Source organism: Terrapene carolina, unplaced genomic scaffold (assembly GCF_002925995.2).
Source record: "Terrapene carolina triunguis isolate 2854851 unplaced genomic scaffold, T_m_triunguis-2.0 Scaffold210, whole genome shotgun sequence".
In the NCBI taxonomy this organism is placed as follows: domain Eukaryota; kingdom Metazoa; phylum Chordata; order Testudines; family Emydidae; genus Terrapene; species Terrapene triunguis.
This window is the reverse complement of record NW_020664561.1, coordinates 3,681,956-3,694,559: the sequence shown is the minus strand read 5'-3', so window position 1 is coordinate 3,694,559 and position 12,604 is coordinate 3,681,956. Positions and strand designations below refer to the sequence as shown.

The 12,604-nt window shown below is 61.2% G+C and overlaps 1 protein-coding gene across 1 annotated transcript; it reads left to right on the top strand.

The window, feature by feature from the left end:
• The first annotated feature begins 334 nt into the window (after positions 1-334).
• Positions 335-12,328, top strand: LOC113407239 (D-3-phosphoglycerate dehydrogenase-like). Its single transcript, XM_026655517.2, has 12 exons — positions 335-564; positions 1,374-1,525; positions 2,852-2,917; positions 4,502-4,556; positions 4,656-4,754; positions 5,682-5,814; positions 6,574-6,722; positions 7,655-7,807; positions 8,209-8,341; positions 10,173-10,300; positions 10,867-11,095; positions 11,987-12,328. The coding sequence occupies exons 1-12, from the start codon at positions 427-429 to the stop codon at positions 12,139-12,141; spliced, it is 1,590 nt and encodes a 529-aa protein (XP_026511302.1). The 5' UTR covers positions 335-426; the 3' UTR covers positions 12,142-12,328.
• Positions 12,329-12,604: the final 276 nt, after the last annotated feature.

Genomic DNA, 12,604 nt, shown 5'->3' with positions numbered 1-12,604 from the left:
TAGCCTGCAGGGGAAGGCTGTCCCCATAGGGCAGACCATCTCCAGGGGAAGGGCCCCTCCTGCGCCATGCCCCTCCCCATTTAAGGAGGCAGAGTCTGGGCTCTGCTGTGCAGGGAAGTCCCAGCCCAGGTGCAGGGCAGGCAGCGGGCTCCTGAGCGCTCTTACAGGTCCCCTAACGCCTGGTCCCCAGCCCGGGCCGGGATGATGTGACCGCAGCTTGCAGGGCAGCGCTGTCCCGCTCTGCGCTCCGGGAGCGCAGCCCCGCCTGCTGAGCTGGGGTAGGCAGGGGCGGGGGTACTGCGGAGCGGGGAGGGGCTAGCCGGGATTAGGGAGATCTGCTGAGCTGGACACGCAGCTCCCGAATTGCTAAACGTGCAGCCGCCAGTGTCTGGCTGGTCGCAGCTCTCCGCAGCCGCTGCGCTCGCCATGGCCTTCGCCACCCTGAGCAAGGTGCTGCTCAGCGACAACCTGGACCCCTGCTGTAAGCAGCTGCTGCAGGCCGGCGGCATCCAGGCGCTGGACAAGCCCAACCTGAGCCGGGAGCAGCTGCTGGCGGAGATCCAGGTGCGGGGAGCAGGGATGGGGGCTGCTGGGGAGCTGCCTTGCTCGGTGGGGTGCAGGCTGGGTAGAGGGCGCGGGCTGTTCCCGGGTGCCAGCCGGCCCATGCCCGGCACAGGGCCCCCCGAGTCCTGGCTGGCTCGGGCTCCGTGCAGCGCTCCCCGCCCCGCGCCTGATGCAACAGTCGCGGGTGTTTGCGCGGCGCGGGGACTCGAGGCCTGGGCCGGGGGGTGCCGCGGGCAGGAGCGGGGGCGATCGTCCAGCCAAGGGCTGCACGGACGGGGTCGGGTCCAGCTTCTGCTGGGGAGCTCTGCCCCCCAGCTCCCGTGCCTATGGTGGGTGCTAGGCATGCTCAGCTGGCATGGGTGGGGAGAGGGGCTCCAGGAGAGAAGCAGGGCCCCAGCTCGGGGCAGAGCAGAGGCTTTGGTGTGACTAGGGGCAGGAGGAACAGGGGCTCCTACAGTCAGGACAGCCAAGGCTCCCCCCTGTTGGGATGGGTGGGTCTCTTCCCCTGGGGCAGCAAAGCCCCCCCGGGGGGGGGCAGAGTCAGACTGGAACCATTGCTGGAACTTCGCCCAGGGAGGGGGTAGAGTCTCTGTCACTTTGCACCCGGCTTGGGGCGTCTCTGTCTAAACCCCAGGCTCTGGGCTGGAACCCTGGGGGCGGCTCCCACGACTGCTATACTGTGGTCAGACTGGCTAGGGGCCCTTCTGGCCTTAAGACCCACACCAAGGGGTGGGGGGAGCAGTGTTTATGGAAGCTGGGGAAGGGCTCTGGCCTCCTCATCCCATCCGCTCCGGCACTCACCCCTTCAGGACTGCGATGGGCTCATTGTCCGCTCAGCGACCAAAGTGACCGCGGACGTCATCCAGGCCGCTGAGAAGCTGCAGGTGATCGGGCGGGCGGGCACCGGCGTCGACAATGTGGACGTGGAGGCAGCTACGAGGAAGGGCATCCTGGTGATGAAGTAAGAGCAGTCTGATTCCAGGACAGAGCTGCCTCTTCCCACACAATGGCTGTGGTGGCCCTGGCAGCATGCGTCCAGTTTCTGCAGGGTCAGGGCACAGGGTCTGAGGTCAGCACTTGTATGCATGGGTGTGGGGGGGAGCATCTGAGCAGATCTAGGGTGCACACCTGCAGATGTGTGGGCATGTGGTACCCCTCCTGCCACTCCATTACTTAGAAAAGGCTCCAGGGAATAGACAGGAGTTGAAATGGGCACAGTTCCATTCCCATTCTCTCTGAGCTGTTCTTGTGGGATTCTTACAGTGCGGGGGCTCGTGGGGGGCACAGGGCTCTGGGTCGGGTCCTAGAGGTTTAGCAGCGCATCTGGAGCTGATGGCGCTCCTGGATGTTCCACCTAGAGCAGCATAACATTTTTTTGTACTTAGTTTTCTGCTGAAAAATGCAGTTTTGGGTCAAATTCAGGAAATCAATTCAGGCAGAAATTGAGTGAAACTTTGAAAACGTTTCACTTTGACTTTTGCAATGAAGCCTTTTGACTTTCTGTTTTGAAACAACTTCTGAAATCCAGCTGAACTTGGTTAAAAAGCAAAAGTTAAAAAAACCCTTGAAAAATAAATGACGAATTCATTTTTGAGTCAAACGAAATGTTTTGTTCTTTTGGGTTTTTCATGTTGGCCACCAAACCGACAGATTGGTTATTCACTCAGCTCATGCTCCAACCCCCCCGCCCCCGCTTGCTCTGATGGGCCACTTGGGGGCGGGGGCAGTGTCCCCCAGGGCAGATCCCCTGATGTGAACAGGTTGTGCAGGCCCCCAAGAACCGATCCCAGCTGCAGAGCATATGCAATGGGGCACGGGAACAGAATGAGATGCAGTTGGGGAAACACAGCTACCATGGGGGTGGCGGGGGTTAGAATTGACCCAACCCAGCTGTTCAGCAGGAGGGAGAAAGTGGGGGGCAGCACGGCTGGAAGAGATTGGTGACAGCAGCTAGATGTTGCAGGCTGACGTGACAGCAGCAGACGGAGCCAGCGAAGCGTTGAGTTCTGTGCCCGGAGGCCCCTGCCATGGAGTGACAGTATAGTCAGTGCAGCCAGTTCAGAACCATCATGGCTAGGAATGTTGGCAAGTCACATGCAGGCTGAGTGTCCGCAAGCAGCGTCACTGGTGGCCAGAGGCCATGCTCCCATGGGGAGGGGAGCCCGGCTTTCCCAAGCCCTGGGAAAGAGAATGCAAGGAGCACTCCCAGGCCTGCCCCATGGGGCCCATCAGGGCTCCCCGTCCCCGATGTCTGTGCTAACCCCAGTGTGCTCTGCTCTGCCCTCAGCACGCCCACCGGGAACAGCCTGAGCGCAGCGGAGCTCACCTGCGGGATGATCCTGAGCCTGGCCAGGTGAGCACGTCTGCCCCCCCCCCGGGGAGGGCGTTTGGGCAGCCAGCACCCCCCAGCCCCGTCACTGCTTGGGGATCTCAGGAATAGCCCACAGCCCAAGTCCCCCACACAGTGCACTGTGCTCTGCCACATAGACTCATAGACTCATAGACTTTAAGGTCAGAAGGGACCATTATGATCATCTAGTCTGACCTCCTGCATGATGCAGGCCACAAAAGCTGACCCACCCACTCCTGGAATAATTCTCTCCCTTGACTCAGCTGTTGAAGTCCCCAAATCATGATTTAAAGACTTCAAGTCGCAGAGAATCCTCCAGCAAGCGACCCTGCCCCATGCTGCGGAGGAAGGCGAAAAACCTCCAGGGCCTCTGCCAATCTACCCTGGAGGAAAATTCCTTCCCGACCCCAAATATGGCGATCAGCTGAACCCCGAGCATGCGGGCAAGATTCTCCAGCCAGACCCTCCGGAAAAAGTTCTCTGTAGTAACTTTTAATATCCCATCATTGACCATTGTTACTAATTACCAGCGATGGCACGTTATTGACCTATTGACTAAAATCACGTTATCCCATCAAACCATCCCCTCCATAAACACATGCTGCACCGGCTCATCTGCACTCTGCCCCACCTACCCTGCATGTGCCTCCTCCCCATGGCCCCATCTCCCCTGCCCTGGGCATCCAGCTCCCACCCCACCACTGCCCCAGAGCCCTGGACGTCCAGCTCTGACCTGCCCCAGGCACAAAGCCAGGGCACCATCTCCCCGTCTCCTCCACTGATACATAAGCCCTGTCTCCCCATCACCCTGCCAGCACAGAGCTTCCGAACCCACTGCCCCCAGCACAGGGCCTCGGGTACCTGACCCCCACCCACTCCCTGGCACTGCCAGCCACCCTGCACAGAGCACCAAACATCCAGCAGCCACTGCCCCCCCCCCCCCCCCCCCCCCCCCCCCCCCCCCCCTGTCATGTGGCTCTGAGCTCCTCACCCAGCAGGGAGCCACGAGACCCTGCCTGTGCCCCACTGGCACTGCCCCTCCCCACCACTGACAGGCAGCTTCGAGTCCCTCTGCACTGCCCACTTTGGTCACACTGTCACGCAGCCACCATCACCTGCTCCTCATCACTGCACCCACCCAACCCCATCGCTGCACCTGTCCTCCCCCCTCCATGAACCCCCAGGGCACCCACCCCCCCATTGCTGCCATTGCCCCTACCCCTCCCGCACAGAGCCCCCCAGGGCACCATTGATCCAGCCCCTACCTAGAGCCCTGGCACCTGGCTGTCCCCTGCTCACCATCACAGCCACTGGCCCGACTCCAAGCTGCCCAGCCATGTGCCCAGTTCCTTCCACGGCCCGTGACTCCCACACACCAGCTGGGACTGGGTGGGAGGGAACAAAGCCACAGCCCTGTAGCCCTGCGGAGCATGGACACTGGGCATGACGACGCCCACAAAGCACTCCCCTGCCCCCGGCGCTCATACGCTCTGCAGGGCACTGACCCCACAGTGGGGTGGGGATGGCTCTGGGTGGCTCAGCCAGGGGTTGCAGGCTCTGCCGACCGCAAGGCTGTTGGTGTTTCAGGCAAATCCCCCAAGCAGCCGCCTCGATGAAGGAGGGGAAGTGGGACCGCAAGAAGGTAAGAGTCCGGTGCCATCTCCGTGGCAGTGCTGGGGGGGAGGGGGGGCAGAGCTGCCTTGGAGCCAATAGTCACAGCCCTGTCTGTGTTCTGCTCTAGTTCATGGGAATGGAGCTTCATGGGAAAACCCTGGGCATCCTGGGCCTTGGCCGCATCGGGAGAGAAGTGGCCATCAGGATGCAGGCCTTTGGGATGAAGGTAAGGGAGGGAGCAGGGAAGGGAAGGGAAAGGGTTAAACTGCCCAGGGGCTCGGTTGGGTTGGTGAGGCGCAGAGCAGGTCGTGCCTGGGGGGGGGGAGCGAGGGTTAATGTGCCCCATGCTTCTCCCCCAGTACACACAGGGAGTGGGGAGGAGGGAATTAATTCTCCCTCCAGCCACGGGAATGGAGGAGAAAGGGTTAATCTGCTTCTCCATGCAGCTGCAGCCCTTGGGGGTTCTAAGGAGGGGGCTGCCCTGTCTGTACCTGCCCGGAGCCTCTCTGGGGACATGGGCGTCTCTTGTGCCTTAGACTGGTGTGACTAGGGAGCCGTGTCCAGCCAGGAAAGGCAATGGGCGAAGCTCCCCTTAACTCTGCCCCTCGCACTCCTACCCCACAGTGCAGCCAAGGGGGCATGAGCAGCTGGGAAGACAGAGACTTACCCTGTTAGCCAGCAATGTACGATGGGAAGGCCGGGAGCACGGTGCTGACACTGTGGGGGAAGCTCCCTGTGCCTGGGTGCCGTGCGGATTTCCTGGCGAGAGCGAAGGGGCTTTGAGGGCGCCGCTTCGGGCAGCAAAGGCAGCCTCCAGCAAGGATACAGCCGTGGCCCAAGCAGGACTAGAGCCCAGCCAGCCAGGACAGGGCTCTGGGTCTGCTCAGTAAGGAGTGCCAAGTCATGGCGGCCCCTTGCCCCCTGTGCATCAGTAGCTCTTCCCCCTCCCGCCCCCAGGGGGCCCTACCGTGGCCCCTCCCCCAGCCCTTTTGCCCACTGGGCTTTTTCTCTGCTGCACCTTGGGAAGGACATGGACAGCCCTCATGATGGGCCCCCTACTGCCCAAGGTCCCCTCCAACAGGGCTTGGGGGGCCTGTCACCCAAAGCTGAGGAGGCCAGCTCAGGTTGTGTGAGTGGCTATGGCTGTGCTTAGACCATAGGGTACGATCCCATCATCACACCCGAGGACTCGGCTGCCTTCGGAGTGCAGCAGCTGCCCTTGGAGCAGATCTGGCCCCTGTGCGACTTCATCACGGTGCACACGCCGCTCCTGCCCTCCACCACAGGTAGGGGAGCAGGGCCCAGAGCAGCCACAGCAGCCCCTGTCTCTCCCCTCTGGAGGCCGTGGGATTAATAGGGCCGGGGGCTGGAGGTGAAAACAGGCCATGGGGGAGAGTCAGATACAGCCCCATGCAGGACAAGCTGGGGGGCCCATAGCAGGAGATCTGGATAACAGTGGTCGGGGGGTGGCGTGCTGGCAGAGCCGTGCCGGGGGGCAGCAGTCAGGGGGGTGGTGCATTGGCAGAGCCATGCTGGGGGACGGGGGGGCAGGGCTGGAATGGCAGGGGCAGCAGTCAGGAGGATGGCATGTTGGCAGAGCCATGCCAGCCCAGTGCACAAGCTCCTATCCTCCTCCTGCCAATAGCGGAGCCCAGCCAGGGTGAAGGGGGGTCCTGTCATGCTGACTGCGGGCTCACAGCTAGGCCCTCCAAAGAGCACGCCCCAGCAGTGAGGGGAAACAGAGGCAGGGGGATGCTGAGGCAGGGGATGGGATCGCAGCAGAGAGGACTCTAAGGGACACTCCCCTAGAGCCCTCCCTCTGGTCTGGACTAGGGTGTGTGTGTCTCTTTGCCCCCCCTCCCCGCCCCCCAGGGCTCAGGCCAGTAGGTGTGTGCTCTGCTGCCAGCCGGGACCAGCTGCACACAGTTAATTGGGATTCCCGGGTGGGGGAGGGTCCAGGGTAGCCCACGCTGGGAGGAGGGCCAGGCTGGCTAGCTCCTTGGCAGGCTCTACCCTCCTCCCCCCGCCCCGCTATCTCTCCCCAGGGTTACTGAATGACAGCACCTTTGCCAAGTGCCGGTGGGGTGTGCAGGTGGTGAACTGTGCCCGAGGGGGCATTGTGGATGAGGGGGCACTGCTCCGGGCATTGCAGTCTGGCCAGTGTGGGGGGGCCGGCCTCGACGTCTTCACTGAGGTAGGTAAATGGAGCCCCGGGCGAAGGCGGGACCCAGAGCACGTTCCCCCCTGGAACTGCCACAGCAGATGGGGGGGCCCTGGCCCCAAGCCAAGGCCTGCTGCCCTGGGAAGGGGGTGGACACAGAAACAGAGGGCCCATCCCAGCTGCAGGACCTCGGGCCTTGCCTGGGAGGCACAGAGGAGCCTGCTCCTTGTTCTCCCCACGTTGCTGCCCAGGGTGAGTCACTCCTGGTCCATGTAATGCTCTTGTAGCTCCTTGAGGGTAGTGGGTGCAGGGCCCTGGCTCGTTCACTGGCCGTGGGCTCCACTCTGCCAGGGCTCGGGGCCCTGTGCCAGCTGCTGGGTTTGATATCAGGGTTTAGCTGCTTGGAGAACATTACGTCCCAGCCCAGAGTGAGCAGCCACCCTCGCTGTCGTAGCCCTGAGCCCGAGGCCTGTAGGCCTGGGCTGACTCTGCTTCCCCCTACCCAGCTGTGACGCTCACTTCCCTGCCCCCTGGCAGTCATTCCCCACCACACAGAGCCAGCCCCTCCCTCCCCCCCGCCCCGCTCATCTGCACCCAGCTCTGGGGAGGAGCTGGGACCCAGCCTTGCCAGGCCCTCAGAAATGACCCGTTGGAAACTCTGTAACATTCCCAAACCAGCCTTAATTCTGCCCTCCACGTGGGATTGAAGACTCCCCCACCCTGTGCAGGCCAATGGCACAGGACACCCCCCCCCTCGTGCCAGGTGCTATGCCCCTGCTGTGCGCCAGCTGCACCCTCCCCACCTGCATCAGCCGTTGGGACTGAAACACCGCCCCGGCTGCTCATCCAGCCTGCAGGCCAGGAGCTATGCCCACGTCTCCACCATGCTTGGCTGCAATGCCCCTTCAGGCAGGGCCACTCACCCGGAGGGCGGCTCGGGCTAACAGGACAGGCTGTGTCTGCAGGAGCCACCCCGGGACCGCACCCTGGTGAACCATCCCAATGTGATCAGCTGCCCTCACCTGGGCGCCAGCACCCGGGAAGCACAGAGTCGCTGTGGCAAAGAAATCGCCCTTCAGTTTGTGGACCTGGCCCAGGGGAAGGCGCTGGCTGGCGTGGTGAGTGAGGGGGCATGGGGCGGGACGCAGGCTGTGAGCGAGGATGGGCGCTGCCCCAGCAGAGCTCCCAACGAGCAGACAGCCCAGCCAACTGAACATCTCATGCTGCCTCAGGTTCTGCCTCTGCTCCAGGACTCAGAATGTGTGTGGCCTAGTTGCTAGAGCACTGGACTGGGACTCAGGAGACCTGGGTTCAATTTCTGGCTCTGGCTGACCTTGGGCAAGTCACAGCCCTGCTGTGTGCCTCACTTTACCCATCTGTACAATGGGGGTAATGCTATTGCCCTCCTCTGTAAAGTGCTGGCAGATCTCTGGATAAAAAGCGCTTTACAGGAGCAAGCGAGTGCCCATCAGCCCACTATGTATTCAGCCCCCTTTCCTCTTCCTCCCTCTGCCCCCAGGTAAATGGCCAGGCTCTCAGCAGCACCTTGGAACCTCAGACCAAGCCCTGGATCGCCCTGGCTAAAGCCCTGGGTGTGCTGCTGCGGACATTGGCCAGCCCAGTGAAGGGAAGCGTGCAGGTCTCCACACTGGGTGAGCTCGCAGGGCTGGGCGGCAGAGAACCCAGCTCCTCGCACGGGGTGGGGCTCAACTGGTGCTCTCCAGGAGCTGGGCAGGCAGAATGCTGGCCCTGTGTCTCTGCCCCTGTGCTGACACAGCAGTGCTGCAGAGAGGGGGTGCGGTGCTGTGCAGTGCCAGGGCTGCCCTGGGGGAGGCAGGACAGGGCATGTGGCAATTGAAGGTATGTCTACACTGCATTGTGGTCCTGGGCTTGGCGTTTCCAAGCCCATGCTTGAGTGTCCACCCTGCACTGTAAACTGCATTTACAATTGCTGGAGCCAGGTCTCACCTGGCCATACTGCACTACACAGACCTCCTGGCTTGACCTGCGTCTGCACTTCAAAATGTCGGTTTTACAATGCAGTGTAGACATCCCCTAACGGCCCAGGCCAGGGACAAACCAGCAAGATTCTGGCTGCTCACCCCCCTGTCTCCCCTTTAAAGAGGAAGAGGAGAGCTGGCTGGAAACTTTCATCAACTCGTTTGATGGGAAAAATGCCATTTTTGTCTAAATTAAACATTTTTTTTAAAAAAATCACTTTCAAGAAGTTCTCACACGGGGAAAATTTTTCATTTTGTAACATTTCCAAATTTTGTTTGCTAACTTCAAACCTCTTTGAATGTTATTGGATGGGGTTTTTGATTGTTATATTTGTACATCATGCACTACTGCTATGGCCCCATTGTGAAATGATGTACAAACGTAACAATCAAAAACCCCATCCAATAAAACTGGAAGAGGTTCGGAAGTCATGTCGTGAAACAGTGCACAAACAAAACACTTCACATGCCCCAAACACTCTTCCCAAACCTGTTTGAAATTCACATTTCACGGGAAATGTTGAAAACATTTATTTGTTTTTCAGTCAGATTTAAATAAATAAATTTAGAAATGTCAAAACTTCCCGCAAAATGGAAATTGCGAGTGGCCACCAGCTCTAGGGAGGAGCAGAGTGGGGCTTGGTGGGGGGTAGCTGGGCCTGCCCTGACTTCACACAGTGTGGTGGGGGAACTGCAGCAGGAAAGGGGAAGCGGTGTTGGGGAATAGTCTCCAGGGGAAATGGCAGACACCCACTTGCTCTGGAGTTATAAAACCAGGTTGGCCAAAGCTCTGAAGCAGAGGCTTCCAAGCTGGGAGGCAGTGGGAGCGGGTGGACCCAGGGTGCTGGCTGCTCATTTACATTCATTACTCTGTTCCTGTCACTTCTCCAGGGGAGCAGCTGCTGGAGCTGATGGGATGGGAGGCATAGGTGCCAACTTTCCCTGGTGCCGGTGGGTGCTCGCGCCCCCTCCCCGCTGGCACCGGCCCTGCCCTGCCCCCATTCCAACCCCTTCCCCAAAGTCCCCGCCCCAACTCTGCCCCTCCCTGCCCCATTGGGCCCCTTCCCCAAATCCCCATCCAGGCCCCTCCTCTTCCCCCCCTCCCTCCCAGCTGCGCAAAACAGCTGTTCCGTGCCGCAAGCGCTGGGAGCTAGGGAGAAAAAGTGGGCACGCAGCGTGTTCAGGGGAGGAGGTGGAGGTGAGCTGGGCGGGGAGCTACCGGTGGGTGCAGAGCACCCACCAATTTTTCCCCATGGGTGCTCCAGCCCCGGAGCACCCACAGAGTCGGTGCCTATGATGGGAGGTGATGGTGACGGGCAGGGTTGGGCTATGGGAGTGGGAGGGGAACGGCAGAGTCCTTGTATTAAAATGTGGCCTCTGGCAGGAAGCGGTGGGAGGAGCCTGGCATGGGGTGGAGACCTACAGTGGCTGGGGCTCTGCTAGCATGTCTCTGTGTAACCCTCATGGCTCCCTGCACCCCCAGGAGCGCCTTTGCAGAAGGCCGGGAGTTACCTGAGCCCTGCCGTGGCTACCGGCCTGCTAGAAGGAGCAGCAGAAAAGGATGTGAACCTGGTGAACGGGCTGCTGCTGGCCCAGGAGGCTGGGCTGAAGGTACGCGGCTCACTTGGGACCCCAGTCACACACCCAGGAGTCAGTGCACATGGAGTCCCCTCCCTGGGTCACTTCACTGGGCCCGCCTGGCATGAGGCAAACTCTCCACTGGCCCGTCTGCCAGCACCAGAGCCCAGCTCTGTTTCATCACATCCCCCAGCAGACACTCCCTGTCCCTGCACTAGCAGGGCACCCCCCCTACCCCTTACACGTAGGCAGGGATACCTGGCATCTGCTGGATGGTCTCCCCTGTAGGACCCCTAGAGGGGGCCCTGACAAGCCCCCGCCCATGGCTAGCACCAGCTGGGTGTTCTCTGGTGTGCAGCCCCCGCAGAGTGTGAGAGGGGAAGGATGGCCCAGTAGTTAGGGCTCCAGAGACCCAGGTTCAATTCCCTGCACTGCCACAGACTCCCTGGGAGACCATGGGCAAGTCGCTTTGCCTCCCTGTGTGTCGATTCACAGCTGTACCCTGGGGATAGCTGTACCTCCCCGGGGGGGGGGGGGGGGGGGGGGTAGAAGTACCATTGCTATGGCATGGGGCTGCTGAGCTGTCATCTCCCCTTCAGGTCACGGCCACTCACAGCAACGCAGTGCCAGAGCTGTACAGCGGTGACAGCCTCCTGCAGGTCACCCTACAGGGGACCCCCTCCAGGCTAATGGGCTCGGTCCAAGGCAGCACCCCCATCCTGCAGGAGCTCAACGGAGCCAACTTCAAGCAGCCAGTTCCTCTCACCGGCCACCTGCTGCTCTACAGAGCCAAAGCTGCCAACGCCAGCACACTGCCTGCAGTGATCGGTGAGGAAAGAGCCCCCCAGCCTGCCCGTGCCACCTCCAGTCCACGAGTTACAGTTAGGCCCTGAATGTCCCACCTCACCAAGGGGAGGACTGAGGTCCCACTCTGGCTGCTGCTTCTCTGGGGCCAGCGTTGTGCAGGGCTGAGTTAAGAGGCTGCAGGGCTCCAGGCAGCAGTCGGAGTTACCGGGGGGGAGCGGTGTGCCCCAGTAGGAAGTCCTGGCTCAGACAAAGCCTCAATCCTGAGAAGCGGGAAGGTTGGGGGCTGCAGGTCTGTGATCCGCCTGCACCAGTGATGGGCTCCCGGTCTCTTGGACCCCACCGTGCGCTCCTCATCCAGGGCACTCGGTTGGCAAGATACAGGGGAAAGGGTGCAGTGGGGGGATTGCAGGGGAGTTCCCGGCAGTTGTTTGGGAATTGGGGGGGGGGAGGGGAGCATGGGGGGAACTGAGGGTCAGGGGTTGTGAGAAGATATCCTATGGATGTAACGAGGCCACATGCCTCTGGCAGGCAACGGTTGCAGCAGGGGGTGGGGGAGTGACGGGGAAGGCAGGGGCCGGGTGTTGCTTTGCCATTAAATATCCCCTGCCCCTGAAACGGGTTTGACAAACGATGGGCCTGGTGGCCCAGAGGACCTGTCTGCACCAGCCTGGGCTGCTTGGCCATGCTGGCTACAGGGCGGGCTGAGTTTTCCATTGATTGTGAGGGAAGGCCCAAGGGCTGCCAGCCTCATAGCCACAAGAGACTGCTGCTCTCAGCCTTGTCCTGTCGCCGCAGGGATGTTCAGTGGGGTGTTAAGTCGAGGCAGGGCAGAGCCAAGGGCTGTGTTGCAGCTGGGTGCCTTCACCCCAGCAGGCGCACAGCGTGAGTGCTCTGTGCTGTTCCCATCTGCAGGGCTGCTGGGGAAGGCTCGGGTACAGCTCCAGTCCTACCACAGCTCCTATGCTGTGGCGGGAGAACAGTGGAGCATCTTGGGAATCTCTTCAGCGGTCGGGGCCCTCGGTGACGTGGAGCAGCATGTGACAGAGGTCTTCCAGCTCACGCTCTAGTCCTTTACAGCGAGCTCGCAGCCGCTTCCCAGGAGAGCTGTTCTCCCACCAAAGCCAGGCCAGGTTCAAGACCAGCATGCAACCTCTCCCCTGGCAGCACTGCCAGCCAGCAGGCTCAGCGGGGGCTGGGCACAGCGTTGGTTGTCATTAGGAAATCCAAGCACAGTCAATACAGCGTTTGGGAGGAGAGCGTGTGCATGTGTCTTGTGTTCGGTGTCCCGCAGCGGCCCAGGCGGGGGTGAGGGGGAAGAGGGCACAGGGTATGTTTGGGATGAAGCAGGAGTTTGCCCACAGGGGGGAGAAGGTCTTTGCTCACTCCTGTTCCCCTGGCAAGATCACTGTTGCGCTGGCACCACTGCATGCCCACAGCACAGGCCAGCACCTTACAGCCCTGCCGTGGCAGCACAGACTCCAACCCCTCTCCAGCTGCTCAGATACACCCAAAGGAGAGGGGCCAGGAACA

What these genes read in the sequence shown, in the direction of transcription:
- LOC113407239 (XM_026655517.2), top strand. Translation starts at nt 427, where the DNA reads ATGGCCTTCGCCACCCTGAGCAAGGTGCTGCTCAGCGACAACCTGGAC. An exon ending in ATGATCCTGAGCCTGGCCAG is followed by an intron (nt 2,918 to 4,501) that starts GTGAGCACGTCT and finishes TTGGTGTTTCAG; the next exon opens with GCAAATCCCCCAAGCAGCCG. An exon ending in GCCTCGACGTCTTCACTGAG is followed by an intron (nt 6,723 to 7,654) that starts GTAGGTAAATGG and finishes CTGTGTCTGCAG; the next exon opens with GAGCCACCCCGGGACCGCAC.